At 37.6% G+C, this 23,128-nt stretch overlaps 2 protein-coding genes across 7 annotated transcripts in view; one reads left to right on the top strand and one right to left on the bottom strand.

Annotated features, from left to right (window-relative positions):
* LOC121318222 (cystic fibrosis transmembrane conductance regulator-like) overlaps nucleotides 1–5,820 on the top strand; it is a 38,462-nt gene extending 32,642 nt beyond the window's left edge. For 2 of the 4 annotated variants that reach the window (XM_041254670.1, XM_041254669.1), the window contains 5 exons: nucleotides 229–384; nucleotides 922–1,011; nucleotides 3,753–3,925; nucleotides 4,410–4,515; nucleotides 5,515–5,820. In XM_041254670.1, coding sequence (XP_041110604.1) covers nucleotides 229–384; nucleotides 922–1,011; nucleotides 3,753–3,925; nucleotides 4,410–4,515; nucleotides 5,515–5,721 — 732 coding nt within the window. In that variant the 3' untranslated portion in view covers nucleotides 5,722–5,820. The remainder of the gene's footprint in view (nucleotides 1–228; nucleotides 385–921; nucleotides 1,012–3,752; nucleotides 3,926–4,409; nucleotides 4,516–5,514) is intronic. The other 2 variants (XM_041254672.1, XM_041254671.1) reach the window with 2 other exon arrangements.
* Nucleotides 5,821–7,152: 1,332 nt separating this feature from the next.
* Nucleotides 7,153–23,128, bottom strand: part of LOC121318221 (cortactin-binding protein 2-like) — a 49,506-nt gene continuing 33,530 nt past the window's right edge. For 2 of the 3 annotated variants that reach the window (XM_041254666.1, XM_041254667.1), the window contains exons 9-23: nucleotides 20,884–21,001; nucleotides 19,569–19,835; nucleotides 17,543–17,638; nucleotides 16,926–17,005; nucleotides 15,907–15,993; nucleotides 15,705–15,804; nucleotides 15,119–15,274; nucleotides 13,102–13,289; nucleotides 12,031–12,209; nucleotides 11,372–11,577; nucleotides 10,108–10,293; nucleotides 9,709–9,769; nucleotides 8,942–9,074; nucleotides 8,467–8,559; nucleotides 7,153–7,979 (exon numbers count right to left, since the gene is read on the bottom strand). In XM_041254666.1, coding sequence (XP_041110600.1) covers nucleotides 7,740–7,979; nucleotides 8,467–8,559; nucleotides 8,942–9,074; nucleotides 9,709–9,769; nucleotides 10,108–10,293; nucleotides 11,372–11,577; nucleotides 12,031–12,209; nucleotides 13,102–13,289; nucleotides 15,119–15,274; nucleotides 15,705–15,804; nucleotides 15,907–15,993; nucleotides 16,926–17,005; nucleotides 17,543–17,638; nucleotides 19,569–19,835; nucleotides 20,884–21,001 — 2,190 coding nt within the window. In that variant the 3' untranslated portion in view covers nucleotides 7,153–7,739. Of the gene's footprint in view, nucleotides 7,980–8,466; nucleotides 8,560–8,941; nucleotides 9,075–9,708; nucleotides 9,770–10,107; nucleotides 10,294–11,371; nucleotides 11,578–12,030; nucleotides 12,210–13,101; nucleotides 13,290–15,118; nucleotides 15,275–15,704; nucleotides 15,805–15,906; nucleotides 15,994–16,925; nucleotides 17,006–17,542; nucleotides 17,639–19,568; nucleotides 19,836–20,883; nucleotides 21,002–23,128 lie in introns of those variants that run through there. The other variant, XR_005950584.1, reaches the window with a different exon arrangement.

Raw genomic sequence — 23,128 nt, 5'->3', positions numbered from 1 at the left:
TATTATTGTTTAATTATTTAGCAGATGCCTTTATCCAAAACAACTTACAGAAATTAGGCAAAATATAAAAGTATATAAATTACAGGCAATAAAAATGCAACACAAACACATATATGCAATATATACACAATAAATATAAATAACCCTTTTCATTTACAGTTAAACATTGTTCTCCTACTTGCATTATCTATAGAGGTTATGGTTTCAGTGAACTTTGTTATTTTTCAGCTGGGCATTCTGGGAAGAACTGGTTCAGGAAAGAGCACATTACTGGCTGCATTGTTACGGCTGGTGTCAGCAAACGGGGACATCACGATTGATGGGGTCTCGTGGAATTCAATCACTTTGCAGGAATGGAGAAAAGCATTTGGTGTTCTCCCACAGGTAGCACTGCAATCATTCGAGAACATGATTAGTCTAACAGCTCTTCTAAAACTAGAGCATATAATGTTGCAGACCTTGGCAAAAAACTGCATAGCCGCTTTAGATCCCTGTTCTACATTCAGCAAAATATTTCATTATCCAAATTGGTTTTTGAAAGCATCATGCTGTGTTGTGTGCTTCAAGGCTGAACCGTGGCCTTTTATTTTAGTTTACGTTAAAATGGTACAATAAAAATGTTATATATCTTAATTTACAAGATTGAGCTGGAATTTCTAATGGTTTAACTGACTGTAAACTAGGCTTTAGTCTATTTGCCTAGCTTTCTCATTCCCCAACATCCTATTATCCCACTTTACAAATGCTCCCCCCCCACCCCTCCAACATTTGCTTTTCATTTTTTATTGTATTGGAGTATCAGTTTTGACTCTTTGTGTTTCACTCATATGTTGACAAAGTGTGTTTTCCTCAGCTTCTAATTCATTTGAATCAAATTTGTTTATTTATTTATTTATTTATTTTAACTCTCGCATCATCCAGAAAGTATTTATATTCTCTGGGACATTCCGTAAGAATCTGGACCCCCATGGGAAATGGAGCGATGAAGAGCTATGGAGAGTTACCGAAGAGGTAAAAATTATACTAAACCTCTTATTTCTTCATCTGTGCAGCACGGTATAGCTGTGGAAGGAATCAGAAACCAAATTACTGTGACTTCACCCATAGCCACAGGTGACAACACCTGCATATGTTTAGCCCTCATCTCCGCCTCAACCAACCAACACTTCCATTGTAGGAGCAGAATGCAGGCATTAAAAGTACAATATTAGTTATTTCACGGCTATGGATTGACTGAGCAGGAAGTTTAAATTTGTTACAGATTAGGTAATAAACTTTGTGTGATTTGTAAACTAGTTAAGCTACATCACCCTGATTATATGGCATCACCGTCTGGTATTAGAATGAGTCCAGAAGGTAAGAGGTAACATAGACAAGGAAGTAAACAACCAAGGTTATGCCCGATTTAATCATTTAATTTCTATAATCTTTCTGTTGCAATTTGGAAACAAACAGTCCCTTTGCTGTTATTTGAAGCATTTTTAATATCTGCGGGGCACTCCAGCAGTGACGACGCTGGCAGTGGCAATGCTAGCAGTGGCGCAGAGCACTCCAGCAGCGGCAATGCTGGGCGTTTTGACAGTGGTGACACAGGCAGCAATGCAGGGCTTTCCGACAATGGCGACGCTGACAGCTGCGATGCTAGGCACTCCTGCAGTGGCGACGCCGGCAGCTGCGATGCTAGGCACTCCAGCAGTGGCGACGCTGGCATCTGCCATGCTAGGCACTCCAGCAGCGATGACGTTGGAAGCAACGCGGGCACTGAGCCCTGCGGACGTGGACATGCTCCTCTCAGCAGCAGGTACAGCAGCTGCTGAAGTTGGCCTGGCGGTTGCCCTGCTGACTGGAGCTAGAGGAAGCTCCTCCCCTTTTGCCACTGGAGTTGGAAAGATTCTCCCTTTCCAGCTCTTGAGACAACAGGAGCTCCTCCCCTTACTGCACTGGAGATGACAGCAGCTCCTCCCTGTTTGGCACTAGAGATGGTAACAGCTCCTCCCCCTGTGGCACTTGGGAAGGCAGCACCTGCCTCCCTCGCACTCGCCTCTGGGAACCGCCGGTCCTCCCCTTTCGTTTTGGGGCAGGCAGTTCCATTTTCTCCAGCCTTCAGGTAGGCAGCTCCTCTTCCTTTTGGAGGGGGCAGCACACCACTTGTGCCCAAACTTCCTGCAGGCAAGACACCAACCTTGGTCCTCCAGACCGCCATCCCACTGGTTTTCAGATGTGTCAGAGTTCCAACAGATCCAATTATCCATTATATATTTATTTATTTATTTTTTAAATGGCAGTTCTGCTCTGGGTCACAAGGGACACTATCTCACCTCCAACACCACATTCCTTTTATGCATGTGGCCACTCCCCAATTAACACTCAGTTACCTAACAGGGGAATGGCCACACCTGTGATTGCTGGCAGGTACAGATTTAACCCCATCCCTACCGACCTTACATTCTCACACACACACAATTATATATAAGGGCTTTCATCCTGCCACAGGGAACAATACAATTACAAACACGTGGGAAATACAAAAGAACATATTTCTTGTGAGGAATTATTAAGTTTCATGGAAGGAAACTTGTTATTTTTACAAAACTTCTCTACCAAATGATCTAAGAATGATAACATTCTCATATTCTGATTGTGGCCAGTGGTTTACTTCATATGCCAACAAACCCATTCCAGTCTGGCCATTTTGAATCAATTATTATCCCCAGTTGTGGATGCAATCCCCTGAGAAGGTGGTTATACATCCATACATAAGTACGCAAGTATGTCAAACTTCACTTTTGTCCATACATACTGGAGAACCGCTTAGCCGATTGCCAAAAAACTTAGTAATTACATGATTTAGTTTATTGAGAATTACAGTCTGGTGATATATAGGGGTCTCTGTTTGTCCATGTCTATGTCACATACATTGTTGCACACCACACATTAATCAAAGCACTATACATTGAATCTTTAAATTCTAACATCTCATTAAGCAATAATATAAATGGCAGGATATCAAACAGGTCAACATTTCATATTTGACTCATTGATAAAAAATAAATAAAAATAAAACCTTAGAATAAACAATGACAAATATATAAAGAAATTAATTTACTTTAATATAAGCATTTAATGATCACATTTTGATATGTTGTAAAAAAAACATTACCTTTTTAAAATTACTCCTATGCGTCCTACTGCTCAATTGGTGCCTTCGACTTTTGACAGTGAGAGATGGTCTTTTACAACACATATTGTGCAACTCAGTTGGCGATTTGCAATTTAACAAAACAATGCATCACACATTCGCTCTTTTATTTTAATTATGTTAATTTCTCTTGATGGGCCTAACCCTATTCACTGTATGTATGTGTGCGTGTGCGTGATATATATATATATATATATATATATATATATATATATATATATATATGTGTGTGTGTGTGTAAGACTCCTGTTTCAGGGATATAGGTTAGACCTCTTAACAAGACACAACTGTCTAACTAGTCATCTCCACATCATACCCAGTCTTTGTAATCTGTCATGACCTTCCGGGCAATAGCTGCTCTGCCTGTGTGACAGCCTGAACTCTCCTTATATAGGAAGTCCCATCTAAAATTAAACTTGGCTGGTCTCTAGGATGGAGATGCATATGGCTGTAGCATGTTGATGAACACTGGTTCTGTGATTGCATTTGAGAAAAAGTTTTTTTTTTTTTTGTTTTTGTTTTTTTTTTATATTTATTTGGGGATTTATTCCAGGTCGGCCTGAAGTCTGTCATTGAGCAGTTTCCAGATAAACTGGATTTCGTTCTGGTGGATGGAGGCTATGTCCTTAGTAATGGTCATAAACAGTTGATGTGCCTGGCCAGGTCAATCCTGAGTAAAGCCAAAATCCTGCTTCTGGATGAACCCAGTGCACACCTGGACCCCATGTGAGTATGGCAGTCTGAGTACAGGCAGCACAGACATGACGTGTCTGAATCCATCCAACAGTCCACCGGCCGCAGGGAACTGTTTGATGTGGTCATTCCAAATGATGCCTTTTGCCATGTCTCAAACAAACCCCCAATTACAGTTTCTGATGACGCTGAAGAGCAACCAGGCATCTGGTGTTGTTCAACTGTAAGCAGCTGCTGTTTCTGAGGGGAGCAAAGGCCCATGCATCAGTTAATAAGAGAGATAGGAATAAAGGATAATAGCTTAGTCATAAAAATATGTGTATTGAAACTCTAACCATATTTTAGCTGTTTAAAATAACTTGCATAAATACTGTTTAGCCAACAGTGGACTGTAACATATACACTGTGTATGTGTGAGAGTGTCTTAGGCAGACAAACACATTAAATCAATAGATTTAAGTTGACCTGTTAACCTGGGCCTATTGTTACAGTATGCGTTTGTTTCCCACTCCTATAGAACCTTTCAGATTATAAGGAAGACACTAAAGCATACTTTTGCCAACTGCACTGTCATGCTATCAGAACACAGACTAGAAGCCATGCTTGAGTGTCAGTCTTTTCTGGTAAGTTTCCTTTTTCATGCATGCTATTTTTTAGATCTAGACTGAGCGATAGAGATTTTCGACTTTCCAGCTATTGCACAAATTGATGTGCAAGGACTTTGCCTGTGTTCAAATACAGTGAGTCCGCTTCGGAAAGCTATTTCCAATGGTGCATGAAATAAAATGCATTTTTCGTCCATATTTACTGACTAATCTTAAATCAGACAGGTATTAACAACAGGGTATTAAAATTTGGATGAACTAGCCAAAGTGCATGAAAAACAGTTTGTTTGAAGTTTAAAAGTCTTTAGAGTTGCATTTGCTGTTTGTTTGTGGTGGTTATGTCTGCATCATCTTGTCTGTGTTCAAATGCAGACCTACAGATAGCATAAACATCCAACCAGACCAAAATACCTGCACAGAAAACACACAGCATCACAAAGGATTGTGTCAGATACACCATAGCCCATGTATTAAAAAAAAAAAAAAATCAGCTGCAGATTTACAAGGGAGATTTGATAGTTTTTAGGTAGTTGGGGAATTAGCAACATGCACTTTGAAAACAATACTCCTGGTAATAATCAACACTCCTCACAGGGTCTTATTTAAGAGTAAAATAATAACCTACATCAGTTACAGATTTCAAGGTTTGCTTTTATTTTACTTTGTTCTCTGGTACCCTGACAGCAACATACATCTGGCATATTAAAAGGCACTGCATCACTCACATGCAGAGAGGACTGGGTTTAAGTCATGTAAACTTTTTATTTATAGTCAGTTTCTACTCCCAGTCCAAAAAGTAAAAGTGAACCAACTCCAAGCCAGTGAAGCACAACAATATGGTAACCTGTAGTCGGTATATAGGGAGGAATTGCTCACTTGTAATCTGTCTGCAAACGGATGTCCTTTTCCGACATCCACACAGGGGCTCTTTAGTCATGTTTTAAAACAAGGTTGGTGTAGGTGAAAGGTCCCAGTGACCGCAAAATTGAATCTTATTTATTTATTTTTTGTTTATAGGTGATCGAAGGCAGTTCAGTGAAACCGTATGATACCATTCAGAGGCTCTTGAATGAATCTAGTCTGTTGAAGCAGGCAATAAGCAGTGCCGAGCGTATGAAGCTTTTCCCTCTGCATCGCCGGAACTCCAGCAAGCGTAAGCCACGGCCAAAGATCACTGCTTTACAAGAGGAGGCCGAGGAGGATGTACAAGACACAAGACTGTAACAACCTGGTGCATCTGGTTTAACTTACAGTAAAGATACCGACTTGGAAAAGAAGACTAAAGCACAGCAGCACTATATATATATATAATATATATATACGCTACGTGATAAAATATATTTTATATATATATGTGCGCTACGTTTTAAAAAAAATTTTTTTACCTGTACGGTTGCTCCTAGTTACTCTATCCGTTTGTTTTTCAGGAACTAAATTTATCTATACAAGGACATGTATTCATTAAAAATGTCATTTACCTTTGACAGCAGAGCCAACTAATCAAAAAATCAAAAAGATCTGCAAATTACTCATTAATTTATTTCACTCATGCATCTTGCTGCTAAAGGCACTTTTATAACAGTACCATTACACAAAATGTAGTTAGGTTTTTTTTTTTTTTTTACTTTGATTAAAAAAAAATAATAATAATAATTTTTGTTGCTGTGTCTTCAGGTTGACTGGGTTCACTCATGGTTCTGTTCAGTCAACAGAAAATGAATGCCTGTTCAGTTAGTTATGGAATTTTTTAGGGTCTAATATAACAGGGGCGGTGGCTCATTTCTGTAGTATAATGCACGTGTATATTCACTATGAATTGGGTCAGCATCTGAAGGAACATTCAAGACAATGGTGACTGGTTTGTCATTCTAGTATAGCATATACTGTAGGTATAGTAACTAAATTGCATATGCCTTGTAAAATTATGTTTTGACACATTTTATAAATAATTACCACATTTGATGACTGGACAATTTTAATTTAAAATCTTAATGTTTTTATCATCAAATTATTATTATTTTTAATTAAAACTTGCATATTTTCAGTGACATGCAGCAAATACACTGCCTTAATGTCTAAAACAAAATCTGTAATTTCAATTATAAAATGTATCTTTTTTTTTTTTTTTTTTTTTTTACAGTGTAAAATACTACCGACTGTTCTTTTTGAACAGAAATGCCAAATAAAACTTATTTTGTGTTTACAATTTTCTTTTGAATGATGGTTATATGGAGAATTCTGGATATTCTACCTTCCTTTAATATAGAAATGTGTAAATGTGTAAAACTGCATTTTTTTGTTGTCTTAATTGAATTACGGTGCAAACTGAACACTGGAAGCTTTGCATTGTGGCAGGTGGCACCAGAAATTAAACAGGTAGTATGTTACACACTGTGCACGTCTGAGCAGTGCAGATTTTACAGTTGTGATTGAAAGTACAGTACTGGGTGCAGAAAAGGATCTTTTGCAAGCAGTTGAAATTCAGAAACTGTAGTTTAAATATACACAATATTTTACAGTTAAAATGCCACAAATTAAAAATTGAACAAAATGTACAATTGTTACGTTCAAAACGTCAAACAAAATAGGTTACAGCCCAAATGTGCAGATCCACGCAAGACCTGCAAACACAAGCCAAACAGCAGGTACAGGCAGGATCATTAAAATGTTTATTATGGCTTGCAGTTGAAAGAAAATGTCCTGTGTTTGCAATTACGTTACTTCTTGCCACATTCCATTCATTTTGAAACAAGTGAAAATTGATGAACCCAATTCTCCATATTACAAACATATGTACAATATATTTTTCTTTCTTTTTAAGTTTTTTACTGTACAAGTGTAATGCAACTGACACCAAGTTATATACCACATACTTTTCTAAATTTCTTATTTACACATATTTGGTAAAACCCTGACTATTATTATTAATAAGAATAATAAGAACAATAAACAACCGGTACTTAAACCAATCTTGAAAACTATTTAAATGTAGAACACTAAATATTTCAATAACAAAAATTAACCAATGTCACTTTGACCCAAAATGTTTTTACCTGAAAAAGGTTAAGCACTTTATTTTTTATTCAATACTTTGTATATAATAAACTATGGTCCCCAATACACAATGTAATAGAGTGTAACAAGTACATTTACAATTACATATACAAAAACTGTAGTAATACAACTTTTCAACATACATTTAAAAAAAACAAAAAACGGTCTCTATAAAGATTTAAGAAGGTCTACTTGTTATTTTCATGCAAATCTCTGTGCAGATTCCAAATTTCCTCTGGTGAGTTATTATTCATCTCCATCTGCCTTGTATTACTGTTGCTGCTATGTGTGCTTCTACTGTGAGGATGCTGAGAGTTTGTATTTAAAGGTATGGGCAGATGGGATTTTGGACTTGCTGGCCCAGATTCACTCATCTGTTTATCCCTGCTGCATATCCCAGGTGCACTGTTCAGGAGACAGCCACCAACCTGCAAAGAGGATGCATGCTTGTGTTTATTTTAATGAATTAAAACAATGTGGTGTGGGTAGGTGAATGTTACTTATGTATTCTAGTGCTGCATGTCTGCAGTCCTTCAGGTCCTTGAACTGGAAACCCTGTGCCAACCAAGGACAGGTGGTTGATTATATCAAGAGTGATATCCTGTTGCTGTTAAATGCTCTTAAAATAAATCTTGCTTTGGCTTATCAACCCCACAATGATAAAGAAACAGGTCTCAAATCAATTTCACAAGCAAGCCAAGTCCATTCAGCTGCTCCAAAGTAGTGGTATCATCCCTGGTCAGCACTGAAGTGTGCTCCCATTACTACATCTCTATAACCCAGTTTGTAGTGTTACAAGGCACATCACCCAGTCTGCATGCACAGACAGACAAAGAGCCATTCAATAAAGTGATTCACTGTTGTTTGGAGGAATAACACGAAAGATTTAACAACAACGCCTGCTCATTGCTTTACCTTCTGTGGTTGTGGCTGAACGGTTAGGTCATTATCTGCCTTCAATGGCATTTGTCCAGAAAACATAAGGAAATCCTCCTTCTCTTGTGAAATCTGAAATACAACAAGTTAAGTTTAAGGATTGAACTGTTTATGGTTTGTATATTAAACTAGTTGTGGTACTGTGTCTTTATAAAACTGTATGAGGAGTAGACTATTAGTGGGATCTCTTCTTATAATGCTGTGATTGTAAGGCTACAGTTTGGCCCATATTTACTAGATTTATTTCTTGCTTAATTCCCCTCCCCTCTTAATACTATATTGAGGTTTACTGAACCTTGTATTGTGTTCTGTCTTATAATGAGAATGTAGAAAATGGGAGCCACGGCCATGCTGCCTTTTAAAAGGTTTGGCTCTACAAAGTACTTTATTACAACTATAAAAGGTGATGGAGGTAATAACTACTTTAGCATCAGATTAGTACTAAAGGTCGCACCTTGCTTATGTCAGGCTCGGACTTGCTGGAGCACATGCTCTGAAGCTCCTGCATCAGGTCATTTTCATCATCTGAGCAAAGGGACAATCTTTGGTCAAGTTCCGCATCTTTTGGCTGGTCACCATCAACAGACCTGAAGTTTTTTTTTTAAATAATGTTTTTGCACAAGTATACTCAGACATAATGCATAAAGAAATAAAATAATAAAGTAAAAGACTGTAGACCGTAATGTGTCTTCAGAATTGCGTGACCATTTTTTTTTTTTTTTTTACTGTTTTGTGTTACTGACCTCTAGTGGCGCTTGGAAGTCAGTTCACAGTTTTTACTATTTCTCTTTCAACAGTAACAGTTCTATAACTTTCTATAACACCATACGGTACCTGTTTCTATATTTCAGGTGTAGTGTCAAAATGTTAATAAAAGCACAGTACTGCCATGATGATTCTGTGATATTTTAGGACCCTAAAAATCTTTATTACAGTCTCACCATCCACATACTATCATATAACTGGTCTTTTGTGCCTAATATTAGACATTATAGTAACAGATGTCTCATATTCATTGAAGAGGTTTCAAGTTATTGACACAGGAGCTCAGCAGCCTAACTGGATTTTCACTACAAAGCTCCAAGAGGAATATGTAGATAATCTAGTATGTATTGATTGAGGATTTGTATAGCCCGAATTAAAAAAAAAAAAGAAAAAAAAAAAAAAAAAAAAAATAATAATAATGGTAAATCCTATTTAAAATAAAGCATGAGGACTTACTTTTGTGTTTGGGAATTCATTCTGCTGAAACTTATGTCTAAATCAGTCTTTGACAGAGCACCTATAAGAAAAAAAGATGCATCATTTTCACAAAGTACCTCTTTCATAAAGACTAGTCCTGACCGTGCCATATCATTTCAAGAATTACCTGCAAAATACCCCCTTAAATAACATGATCAACCTGTCAAATGAAAGGAAATCATTTGCAAGGTTTTTTTTAATATTGCCCATTCTGGTTCATCAATGTCTCCCCAATTGATTCCATAGGATGCACAGAAATTTATCATTGTCTTTAGGGAATTTAAAAGAATTGGGCTTTTTTAAAGTGCAATTTTAGTTTTAAAAAAAAACATAGTAAGCACATTTGTTTAATGAATCTGAAATGGCTGCAGACTGTACCTTCTTTCTGTGCCGCCTGTTTACCCCAGTGTTGCGAGAGAGAATGACCGCTCTTCTTCCGAGGGCTGGTGCTTGCCTTCCTCCAGGAGCTGCTGTCTCTGCTTTTCTTGTTGCCACTTTTATAACTGGTGATCACAGACAAGGGGAAGCTACCTCCCTTGAACTCTGACAGATGTTCTTCTATTTCTGCATTAGAAGATTAAATCAGATACAGTATTAGACCTGTTTTTCAGTCAGCATCAAGATTGATTGGCCTGAAAGTAAATATAGATCACAGTGGAAGCCCAGTTCTCCCACAGAATAACAAATCCTTATTACTGACTGAAAACAAGAGGCTGAATATGTGCAGTCTATTAATACTGTAGATAGAGGGGGCTTCATATTTCAGTCAAATGCAGTGCATTTATATACAGGGTGATTAGAAAGAAGTTTACCACATCAATGATATGGTGCATGGATGTGGTAAACTTACTTTCTAATCACCCTGTACATTTCAAAATGGACTGGCAGTCCAGGTTTTCACCTGTTCCCCAGAAAGAATGAAAGGAATTACTTTTCTTATTATTGCATTGTTCTGGTTCTACACCATTTCAGGCAAAAAAACAAAAACAAAAAAACAGGACTGTGTAGCTTACATTAAACCTGTCTGCACGCCCAGCAGGGAGGAGAAATACTACCCTTACTAAAGTTTCCCTCCTGCCTGCGCTGCTAAATGGAACTGGTGAGAACATGCTGCTGTTTAATTAAATGATCTCCTGTGTCTTTCTACCAAGTTGTTTATGGCAAATTCAAATATTTTTCCAAATTCCATTGCTTCAATTAAAAATAAATAAATACATGTTCATATATGCAACCACAAAATCGCTATTAAAAGTACAAATCTGCTACCTGCAAATACATTGTGTATCATGAAATTACAGGTGAAACAACACAGCTCTATGGATCTTACATTGCAGCTGGGATGAGCGAGGTTTCAAAACTGATGATAAAGTTGGGAAAGAAAAAAAAAAGTTGAAAAACTGTATATGCACAACTAAAAGAACAAAATACTTTTAGCTCAACAACAGATCTGACTTCAAAAGAGCTGGGCGTCAGAGCCTCGACGGGTTGTATTAAAAGGGATATTTCATGACAGTGGAGACATGCTGTTCTGTATCAAGTCCATGCACATCTGATGCAAGAGAGACTTGGAAATCGAGGAGCTAAAAGCAGCTTAAGATGCTGAGATTTACACCCGAAATAAGCACAATAGTGGTGTCAGTACCTTGTCTGGGGAGAGGGCAGCCCTGGATAACAGCCTTGTTGAACAGGATGCTGAGTGCAGCTTTGACCACAGCCTGCTGCCCCTGACTCAGGTTCTTCCTGCCTGACGACTGGCCCTGCACCAGAGACCTCTTCACCCTCACTCTCGAGAGAATGGCTTCTTCCACTCGGAGAACAATCACTGCATTCCACATCCTGGACAGCCACCTTCACAAACAAAAGGGGTTAAATATGGTATAAAAAGCAGGTGCAGAGAGCCAAAAAGATAACCACACACAACACAGCCTTTCCTTTAAATGAACCATACATTCAGTTTTATATGCCCACTTCATAGCACATTGGCAAGACTCATTGAATGAATATATCTTGAAAAACATGTCAGAAAAAAAGAGTCTGGCATGACTAATATAACACAATGTAAGATTTTGTATAAACTGGGTTACATTTAATAACCTTTAGCTGACATTTTGCAAAGTTTGATATAGTTTTGTTTTTTCACCCACTATGTTACTTCACTTTCATAAAACAATGTTTCATTTCACCAAATTATGTGATTAATCAATAAATTGAATGGATCCAAATTTAACCTTGATGTAATACACAAGCACATGAAAAACAAAAACAAAATCTCCAGAAATCCCTGCTTGAAGAAAGACCTACTTGACAATAGACTGGAGATGGCTGGGCACAATCGGACAAGTGAAGAAAATCTCTGGTCCAATCAGAGCCTCCGGTGTTCCCAGGCGAGAAAGACAGGAGTTAAGTTGGTGCCAGACAGAACAAATCCATCCCAGAGCTTTAGAAACCAAGTCAGGTGGAGGTGGCATTTGACCTTTAAACTAAAGAATTTGAAGAATTCCACTAGGATGCAGTAACAGAACAGAATCTTGCATTTATTATAAAGAAAAATAAAAGCTACACCTGAAAAATTTCACAGCTGAAAGCTTACACCACTATTGAGATTGCATGTTAAATCAGCAATCAACCATTTTCTGTTATTGCCATCCATCTCCAGAGAAATCAACCATTTATTTTACATGAAACTAGAAATAGAGATAATTATGCTTATAGTGGCCTGGACAAAGTGTTTCAGTACAAATCGTACATGTCCAGATCTGATAAGCCTCTTGACTTTAACATACTATACAAGGTAACAGTATGTGAAGGTGTGTCGTAGTAAAACAACACCATTCTCTAAACATACTGCCAGGTACCAGGGGTTGATTAGATATGATTTAATGAAGTAGTGGAATATCAAGCTTTTTTTTTTTTTTTTTTTTTTAACTTGAGAAGGAGAAGAAGAATTTTTAAAATGAAATATTTCATAAATCACAGGTCCTTTCTTCCAACAATTTGTACACAGACATTGTTATGTTTATTTAGCAGACACTTTTATCCAAGGCAACTGACAGAGTAGCGTGTGTCAACTATGCATCAGCTGCTCAGGGTCTCATAATGAGTCAGTGAGTGAGCTGGGATTTGAACTGAGGATCTCCTGTTACAAGCCCTTTTCTTTAAGCACTGGACCACACAGCCTCCTACACACGATTAGCTATTTCACTGGGATAAAGCAGACATCTTCTTTAGTTGTGAAAATCATCACACACAGTGCAATTTTTTGGATACTTCGATACACTCGGGTACGGAATCATTTTGTATACTATATTCCAAAGTATCTGGAGAAGAATGTGGCTAAACAGCAGCACAGTACAACACTGCATTTATTCTGACCTTATCAACCAGCTTTCTCCTCAGGTACCTCTGAAGCAGGCTGTGGATAGGCTCTGCATCCCATCTAAGCTGTACCCAGCGGAAATGCTGCTGTACCAGTAACTCGGCGCCATGGAGGTGGGACCTTGCTAGGGTTCCAATCAGGAAGCAGCTCTCCTGGAAGTAATATGCACTGTGGGTTTCCTGTGCTGTTAATGAAGAAAATAGGGAAACTAGTTTCAGTGCTTTCAATGTTTTATTTATTTATTTATTTATTATTATTTTAAATATAAAAAGTAAATGGTATCCTTGGAAACTCTGCAAAATATTAAAATATGACTGCACCCCTCCATCGCAACATGAAATAGGTCTCTCAAAAATCTGTAACAGCCGATTTGCAGGTATGGTAATATGGTTTGTAAAATTCTGCCAGTACTCAGTACCGGGACTTATTCTAATGCCGGTACTGGGTACCAGGACTTATTTAATCTGCTTTTCATCCAATGTGAATGCATTCCATCCACTCGTATTCAGTTATGTTAGAAATAAGTCTCATCCCATAAAGTGAATAATCATTAAAATATTCTCAAAACTCATGATAATGGATGGCTTATTTAAGTTCTTGGTAGCAAGATCATGAGAAGTAGTAATTTATTCGTCAGCTTTGGTGGCAATCACTATTAAACCAATCAGTCAGTCTTGCCCGCGTACAGATTTATATGATTGGTCAATAACATTATCAAAATAATGTGCTGGTACCCTGCACTGACCAATTCTCTGTTGGATGGAAAGTAAAAGATGGTTGTTTATAGTAAGTTTACATTTTGAAATGTATAATTTAATCTCCTGATTCACATTTTAGTTTTTTTCATTTAAACCTTCAAAAACAATGAAAATGACGGAATGTATAAAATACAGCCGTTTTCTGGGGCATGTGAAATAACATCCATTTAAAATCAAAGTGTATCAATGCATTCTGGGAACAGATCTACAGAGAAATTATATATAAATAATGTTCTTAATGTACACGATTAATTTAAAAACAAAGTTACCGAGTTTTTGAACGTTACTCCCACAAAGATACAAATCCAAGTTATTCTTGTGTCCACGCTAGCTACGTAAAGTTTTGTTGTGTTAAATTAAAAGGTTTATGATTCAGAAGTTGATCAACCATTCCACGAGAGAAAAAAATGCCAGTTAGTAATTCATTATACAATAAAAGTGTGAAATATTTCTTAAATTAAAAAAAAAACTTCTGTTAAACAACAACAGTAATCACTAATGTAACGTTTGTAAATACATTTTCATTTGTATCTGAAAGCAGTAGGATTACGGTCAATCTTCACTCCTCTAACTGAGTATGTTTAACTGACATAATTCCATCACATTTCTTCTTGATTAGCTTTGAGAAGCCATTTCATAAGTGAAAAAATAAATAAATAAAAGAAACATGTATGTTCACAGTAGTGCCTGTCACAAAAAAATAGAGGGGTGTTTTAGCCCCTATTGTGTATTGTTCTTTTTTTATAGCACGGTTGTTTTTTTTTTTTTATACAATTTTTTTGTATAATAAAATCACCCCTATTTTAGGATATCTTGAACAAAACTCCCTTTCTGCAGCAGTTACTGGATACTGTCATATGTCTTAATGCAGTACTAATCGCTTATACCACAGTACATGACTGAGTGATACATGCAGTGGGTATAACGCTTTCAGTATTTTTAGCTTCTGGTGAATTGGTTATCAGTTGTTTTTTAAGACTTCTTTTGGATTACAAATGTATTGTGTACCAATATCTATACATTTTTAGAAGTTTTTATTCATTGGCACTAAATTATCATTTTTTTTTAAATGTTTACACCCAGCTGCGCACAGGAGTTCATCCCTGCTTGTAGGGATGTGGTGGCTGTGGATTAAAGCCCTCTTGTTAGAATCAATTATTTACAAGCTTTTACACTCAGCATCAGCCACCACTCATTCTGTTGTTTTATGATGCAGTGTACTGTACGTAAGCAGGCAGCTGAGCACAGTTCTTACTGTTTTGCAGGATGACTGAGCTCCCTGGGCCCCTGCTTTCTAGAGGCTCAGAAAGGTCTCCTAAAAGCTCAGCCAGTGAATCGGCTCTCTCCAAATTCTCCAGTACAACAACTACATTCCTGGTCCCTGGCAAATCCTTCACTGGAACGAGAAAGCCTGAGAAAACCAGCACAGTTATGACATTGGAGGTACATAGCTACACACAAAGAGTATATATATACACAAGATTGCAAGTGATCTTTACGGGGACTATCCTAATCAGCCTTACCCTACGCTGTTATTACAGTTTTACTCTTAAAAACCTGTGAACCCAATCCTTGGTTTCAGAACTTCCTTCAATTAGATATACTATTTACAAAGTACAAGTGCCAGAGCAATTAGGCTCTTGCAAAATCTTCTCTAAATGTTTAACGACTGGACACACACACACACACACACACACACACACACACACACATATATATATTTAAATTAGTTCAATTTAATGCTTGAACATCTACTGGCTGTTAGACCGAACTGCACATTATAAATATGATTAATAAAAGACATGCCCATTATAGATTATAAATAATTAAGAACTACTAACCACAGCTAATGAAATACTCCACCAACTGTTCTTTTGACAAGCTAGCATCCACTTCGATTTTTACCATTTCACATTGGATTCCCAAGGCCTCTTGTTTGTGCTGTGTGAAAATATATATATATATATATATTTTTATAAAAGATTTTATGGCTGCATTAAACAAAAAGCCTGCCTTAAAAAGAGTGCTTTGTTCCTTTAGTACCTTAATACACTGTGCAATCCGATGGGCTAGGTACTCTTGGCAACTTCCTTCAGGCCCATGGAAGATAACATTGCGATACTGTTCCACCTAATTAAAACAGAACACACAAAACCAAACAAATACAAGAAAACACACTCACCATAACTTGCATTTTTTACTTAAACAAAAAAATTATATATATAGATAGATAGATAGATAGATAGATAGATAGATAGATAGATATACACACACACACACACACACACACACACACACACACACACACACTACTCGATATTATGTCGAACTAGCTTTGCAACATTGCTAATTTCATTGACTTGCAGCATGTTCTTTTTATATTGCATTTACACACATAACCAGCAGAGGGGGCACACACATTACTAAACATACTGTATCTGTGACAATTTCAAAGCATCCTGCCATTAATCTAACAATGCAAATATTTTACGCCATTCAAGTATATTAGGTGATTCAGAAGGATAATCTTTCAACTTTCAGCTGACAGCCGCAATACTGATTAAGACCGGTGGGTTGAGAAGTGGCAAGGTTTGAGATGATAAACGTGTTTGTAAATCCATTCAACACTGCGGCTGTAGAGAACATGGATTATTGAAAACAATAAAAAACCTGAATATTAGATAAGCACACCGTTAAAATACTACTTGCATTATATGCATGTCTAATAGATGTATTACTTAAAATTACAATACCCGACTATTATGCCAGTTAAATTCGTTCAAATTTAAAATGTACTGTTCACTCCAGTTAAGATAGGGAACAACTCATTAAATTAGTGCACTTAGTTCTTAGGAGATATATGTCTTCCAAAGCCTTGTATCCTTTAAAAAGCTGTAATTTACCAAATGTTATACTCGAGGAGCTACATAGTCCAATGAGTCTTTCTTGTTTGACTTTTGCTGGTCTTGTGGTGTGGTATAAAGCTTGAACCCAAGGCTTGACTGACAGCAGAAAGAAATGACATGAAAACACACAAAATCTTCTTGTGCTAGTTAGCATACCAGCCGAACGTAGTTCTGAAGCATCTGGAGCGGGATCAGAGATGCATACGCCAAGCTATCGAGAGACGTTTCCTGCAAACCTGTCAAAAAACATGTAAAGAATTTTTTTTTACAAAAGAGTAGCCCTGAAAGTTTAATGAAATCTTTAAACCCCCATGCATTAAAGATTCTGGCACACTGCCAAGATCTATAAAAGGAAAAGCGCTACCTATCAAATCATCAACTGTCCTCTCTATATATTAGCTTAATACCCACCGGACCCGACCAAAAAAAAACTATGCACTACTTTCAGGTATATTGTGTTTAATAATTTTATAAATAGATATTATATTTAAACATGAAAGCTAAATTCATGCAATTGAAACTAGAACTAGCTTTTTAAATTGTTTTATAAGTGAAATACGTATTTGAAAAAGCGTGCGGCCTGTATCATCGATATGGCCAGAGTTTAAAACAAAACAGTTGAAGAGCAGCTGTGGCGGGTATCTGAAAATAAATATAAGTTCCCCTCACAAAGATACCTCATTAGTAACTATATTCTGTAAGATGTATCCTTGCTAGACATAACAAATTAAATCTAAATACAAAAATGTAACATGTACAACAAAAAAACACACCTTTCAGCTTAACTGTGATGTGTTCAGAGCAACATCTTTTCAACAAGTCCCATGGTGCAAGAGCCAGAGCCTGGCCTGGGTACCAAGTGGAGTCTCCTATAAAAAAGAAACTAAAACCATTCACTATTACTGACCCACAACGAAAGACATCTTTCAACAAAAGCCCATTTTAAACAGCCCCAACAGTGATCTAGATTAAAATAAATATATGGATTTTTAAACTGAAACAGTGACAAAGTAGATGTCTTACAAGATTCTTCAGATGATGAGAGATGAGAATTACAGTAAGAATACTTTGCATACATTTTTAATCTGTTCCATTTAGCTACTGGCTTCTACCCTTTCAGTTCCTTGTTTTAAGCTGTGTGCTTATCCAAAACCTTTACTTCTTACCTCCTGCCTTTATTTTCAGATGATACAAATATACTTAAACTGTACTACATAACTTCCCATCACATATCCTTATTTTATTTCCTTTCATGCAAGTATCAAGGGAAGTAATGTTAAAACTTTACAACGCATTAGTAAGACATGATCTAGAATATTGTGTTCAGCTGTGGTCATCTCACTACAAAAACAATATTGCTGTTCTAGAAAGAGTGCAAAGAAGAGTGACCAGAATTATTCCTGGTTTAAAAGGCATGTCACGTGCAGACAGGCTAAAATAACTGAATCTATTCAGTCTTGAACAAAGAAGACTACGTGGCGATCTGATTCAAGTATTCAAAACTCTAAAAGGTACTGACAATGTCGGCCCTGGCGACTTTTTCGACCTGAAAAAAAGAAACAAGGACCAGGGGTCACAAATGGAGATTAGATAAAGGGGCATTCAAAACAGAAAATAGAAGGCAATGTTTTTACACAGGGAATTGTGGGAATCTGGAATCAACTCCCCACGAATGTTGTTGAAGCTGACACAGTGGGATCCTTCAAGAAGCTTCTTGATGAGATTCTGGGATCAATAAGCTACTAACAAACAAATAAGCAAGGATGGGCCGAATGACCTTCTCTCGTTTGTAACCTTTATGTTCTTATAACAATGCTACAGTATTCTACCAGCAGTGTCACTGACTTTACAGCTGTATTTATTTTACTGTAGTTAATTGCATCACTGTCTACAATATACAGTAGCTGCTGTGTAAATCATTATAAATGACATCCTTCCTGGCATTTCCCTTACTTTTACAGCCTTTTACACAGAGAAATGCAAAGTATTTGACATCAAATGAGTTTTATGAGTGTTATGTATTGCATTTTAAGTTTCAATGGTTTTGAAGATACTGCTGTTTCGGCCTCATATTGTTCACATTTCCTTTCATTCAATTTAAGTTTAGCGCTTCCCATGTTTTCTACAATGGTCTGCCTACGAGTGTATTGTACAGCCTTCTGCATGAAGTACAAAACAGCACATTACCATCAGAGTGAAATTCATCCTCGCCAAACCTCACTGATCCCATCTTTAGGGGTGATTTTTTTATTGTTTTCGGTATCTTTGATAAGCTCTGGATACAGACTGAAGTAAACTGAAGCCTCATTCAGCTCTGAACTTGAATACCAGAAGCAGTTTTATTAGACAGGTATGTTTACATAAATTTAGAGCAAAGTTGTCTGTATTAATGTTCATATAGGACACGTGTATTTATTTTGTTATTCTGAAACGAACAAAAAAAAAAAGCCTTGCATGGTTTGCCCCTCCCCAAGTGTAAAACAGAAAAAATCTCAGACAACATAGAAAATCCGCATTTTATCCCGCAGCAAACGGATTCCTAGGATGCCTGGTTATGAGACATGCTTATTTTAAACCCGCTGGAGTGCACCCCTTGCAAGGTTAACAGTTTAGTATAAAGTTGCAAATATGAACAGCAAACTACTATGGGACAGCCAGAATCTAAACACAAAACCAATGAGTCTGTGAAACAGTGAAGCAGACACTGAAGAGTCACTCACTGTAGTGGAGCCCGCAGCTACTCAGGGACAACTACCCACAAATACAAATCTCTGAAAAATCTCTGAAAAAAAGTCCTACCTATCTGAACTGCAAATACGCTGCTTGAGTCGAGGCCGATAGGGGCTTGTGCACTGGTGTTAAAGGCCGAGCCCTTCTCTTCCCATCCCCTGGAGAGCAGGTGGAAGTGGTTTGTAACTGCCCGGGATAAACTTTTGGACAAGTCATCCCAGGTGGTGTGCTTGCGGACATTTAGCACCCCTATAGTTACTCCATCTTCAAGAATATCCATTGCACAGATCTGTTCATTCGGGCTCTGGGAGATCTGCAGAAGCACCTTGTATGAATCTGTGAAAGAAAAGTTTTATATGCAAACACATTTTTGTACCTGCAGAATACCGAATGTCACAATGCTGCACAGAATAAACAAGACCACATGAGACACATGATATAAATGTGAATAGGGAAATGAAGTCCACAGTTTGTTGTTAATCTGGTGTTAAACAAATGGGTCACCTCTTTGGACAGAAGTGCTGCTCTGTTTAACTAGGTCACTTTCAACACACTTAAAAACAGCATATTGATTCATGTGACATAAGCACTGAACTGAATGCATAATGTTAGGCAGCCCTACTAAAAATTCTGAGTATTAAATGGAATTAAAGGTTTTTCAGTCATTAATAAACACATGGAAAACTACAGGCCTACTGCACACAACATAGGCGTATTTTAAGGGAAATGCAAGAGTACATGACTACCTGCAATAAGCAGACGCTGGAAGACAAGTTTTATGATCTGAATAACACAAACTGAGTTCACGTGAATTAGTAGAATGCTACAGTAAGACAGAGAGAGAAAAAAACTACATTTTGGCACTGTCGTCAGATGACTAACTAAAATGAGTGGACTGGAAAAGCTGCGAAAGTCATTCTTTCCATTATATTGTTTTTAATCCCCCCCACCAATATAAAATATGGAACCGATTACATTTTCTGAAAGTTGACAGTGGTGTTCTTTCTGTATAGTTATTTAAGTTTTGAATAAACACAGAGAGCACTAGACAGTATACAAAGAGGAAATGTATATATTGAACCCGGGGCTTTACGCAATTATTATTCATTCTGAAACAGCACTGAGCTTACAGGCATTGGGACTCATATTGTACACAAAGCCACTACCAAAAGACACACAATTTAAAAAGACACATTGCATTTTGAATAGTCTGGAATACCAATATCAACATAGAAATATTGTACACTATAATAAAATGATAATTCAATGTCACCTCAACTTCTTGTTGCACAACATACATTTGATTGGATTTAATTTTTATTCTTTTACAATTAGTCAAAAAAAAAAAAAAAAAAAAAAAACAAAGAAAAAAAAAACAACTTACGCAGATTCTCCAGAAGATGCTTGCAGTCATCAGTGGCCACATCATGGACGGTTCTATTGCATTTATCTCTCTTCTCAACGTCTAGTCTGCCGTGACTACACAGCACTTCCAGGCAATTCTAAAAAGGAAACACAACACATTCTCTGTACATGTTTGCTATACAGCAGGTGTGTTGCTTCATGCAGCTCCCCCCCCCCCCCCCCCCCCCCCCTCCCCAGCCCCCCCCCCCCCCCCCCCCCCCCCCCCCCCCCCCCCCCCCCCCCCCCCCCCCCCCCCCCCCCCCCCCCCCCCCCCCCCCACCACCCCCACCCCCCCCCCCTCCCCACCCCCCCCACTCCCCCCCCCACACCCACCCCCCGCTGCAGCTTTTGTTACTCAACTCTTCAGCCCAGGTAGTTACCATTTCTATAATACATTTTCACTCTGTTGGTTGTTGGAATACCAAGCCCGGTTCCTAGTGGTTAGAAGTCTACCTCATTAACAAACCAACAGAACAGCTCACTCCAATCTTCATTCATATCTACTGTGATAACAGACTGGATTTAGACACTAAACTACTCACCCCAGGGGTACATCCCTTTAAAAAGGAGTGCATAACGCACAACAGAGGAGTGTGGGGAAGATGTATTCTGTACTGTACATACTCTGTAGGCCAAGGTATTGTGTTTTCATTATTGTCCGTGTGTAGCGCACACAGCAAAACAGCTTGATTGGACATTGGAAACGGAATACAAAAATTTGGATAAATCTGAATAAAGTGAACTGTATAAATCAAGAAAAGTTACATAACAGCAAATACAACCACCTACTGTATTTATTTAATGCAACAAATATAGTCCTATGTAGTCAGAAAACCATTTGTTTTATGGGATAATGTACATTATGAAACTGCTTGAACATAATCTTAACCCTTTATTGCCCTTGGTATGTTCCCATACCTATTTAATGTCTATTTTCTCAATGTCAAACATATTGGACACTGGGCAGCAAAGGGTTAAAATACAGCTGTGCACCAGATCCTGAATATAACCAATCTGGCCATGAAACAGATGTAATTGAACTTGACCAAGACCATCTTCTGGGGTAGTTTAGATTACAAGATTATATTGTTTTTTGCTCTTGGTGCTATACTGTATTTTTCTAATCGTCATAACAGACCTAGGCAACAGAAAAACATGCACACCCCGAGTTTAAGTCATGCATTAGTCATTTTAATATGAAACCTAATTCTGGAAGAATCATAAGCAGACTCAGCCAGCTGATTTAGCTAGCTCTGTTGGTGGCCATCCCATGTTGCCCCGGTCATTTCCTTTTTTTCTTCTTAAGTAAAACAGCTTCAGATGACAACATGTATAGATGCATAGATATCTACCCAGCACAGCCCTTTGAGAATGTACTCTCTTTTATAAAGATCTACTCCATGTTGGGGTGGGTAAGGGAAGTATTTTATAGAAAGGCCCTACCCTTTCTATATGTGTAATGTGGCACCTTCAATATTTCCAAAGGAATCAGGACCTTGAAGTCACCCATTATCTTTCTAAATTACAGCGATGACACGTTAGCAGAAGCAAAAACAAGCATCAACCTATTGATTCTGAAAAAAAACATGCAATAGAACCCCATGGGAATTGGACACATCTAATAAAGGTACCACACTTCCTTCATTACGGCTAATTAGGAAGGGATGAATACCTAATAGCTCTCAGTAAAATCCCAAGTGAAAAGTTGAAAAGACAGACACATGAACCTTTAATGAAGTCGGTTTTAGTTTTGAAACCAATTAATTAATTTTATCAGGTCCAGATAGAGGCATATTATGGGAAATGGGATTAATGCAACGACAAGCACAGCAAGCCTTCCACAGTTCCTAATGCACGATGAGTTAGTTAGGACTTTCCACAATGAACACATTTTGACACACACCGCCTCCCCCAATAAATAAATGAATAAACACATATTTCTTATATATTACTGGGTACACCATTATCTCACTCACAATCCCATTTTTTTTTTAAATACACAGTAATATGAATGCATCCATTTTAACTATCTAAACAGTAAACGCACCCAGCCCTGTAACTATCCCACTTTAGCCCAGTGGACGTTTTCCCATAAGAGTAATCTGTTATTCCCTCCGATGACTGTATTAAAGATCAGGCACAGTATAGATCATTAAACCACTGGTCGCACCTACAGAAGGTTCACATAATCCTGTAACAATGGCACAGTACCTGCAAGGTTAAGC

The sequence above is a fragment of the Polyodon spathula genome, chromosome 7 (assembly GCF_017654505.1).
Source record: "Polyodon spathula isolate WHYD16114869_AA chromosome 7, ASM1765450v1, whole genome shotgun sequence".
Lineage (NCBI taxonomy): Eukaryota > Metazoa > Chordata > Actinopteri > Acipenseriformes > Polyodontidae > Polyodon > Polyodon spathula.
This window is presented reverse-complemented; position numbering and strand designations above follow the sequence as displayed.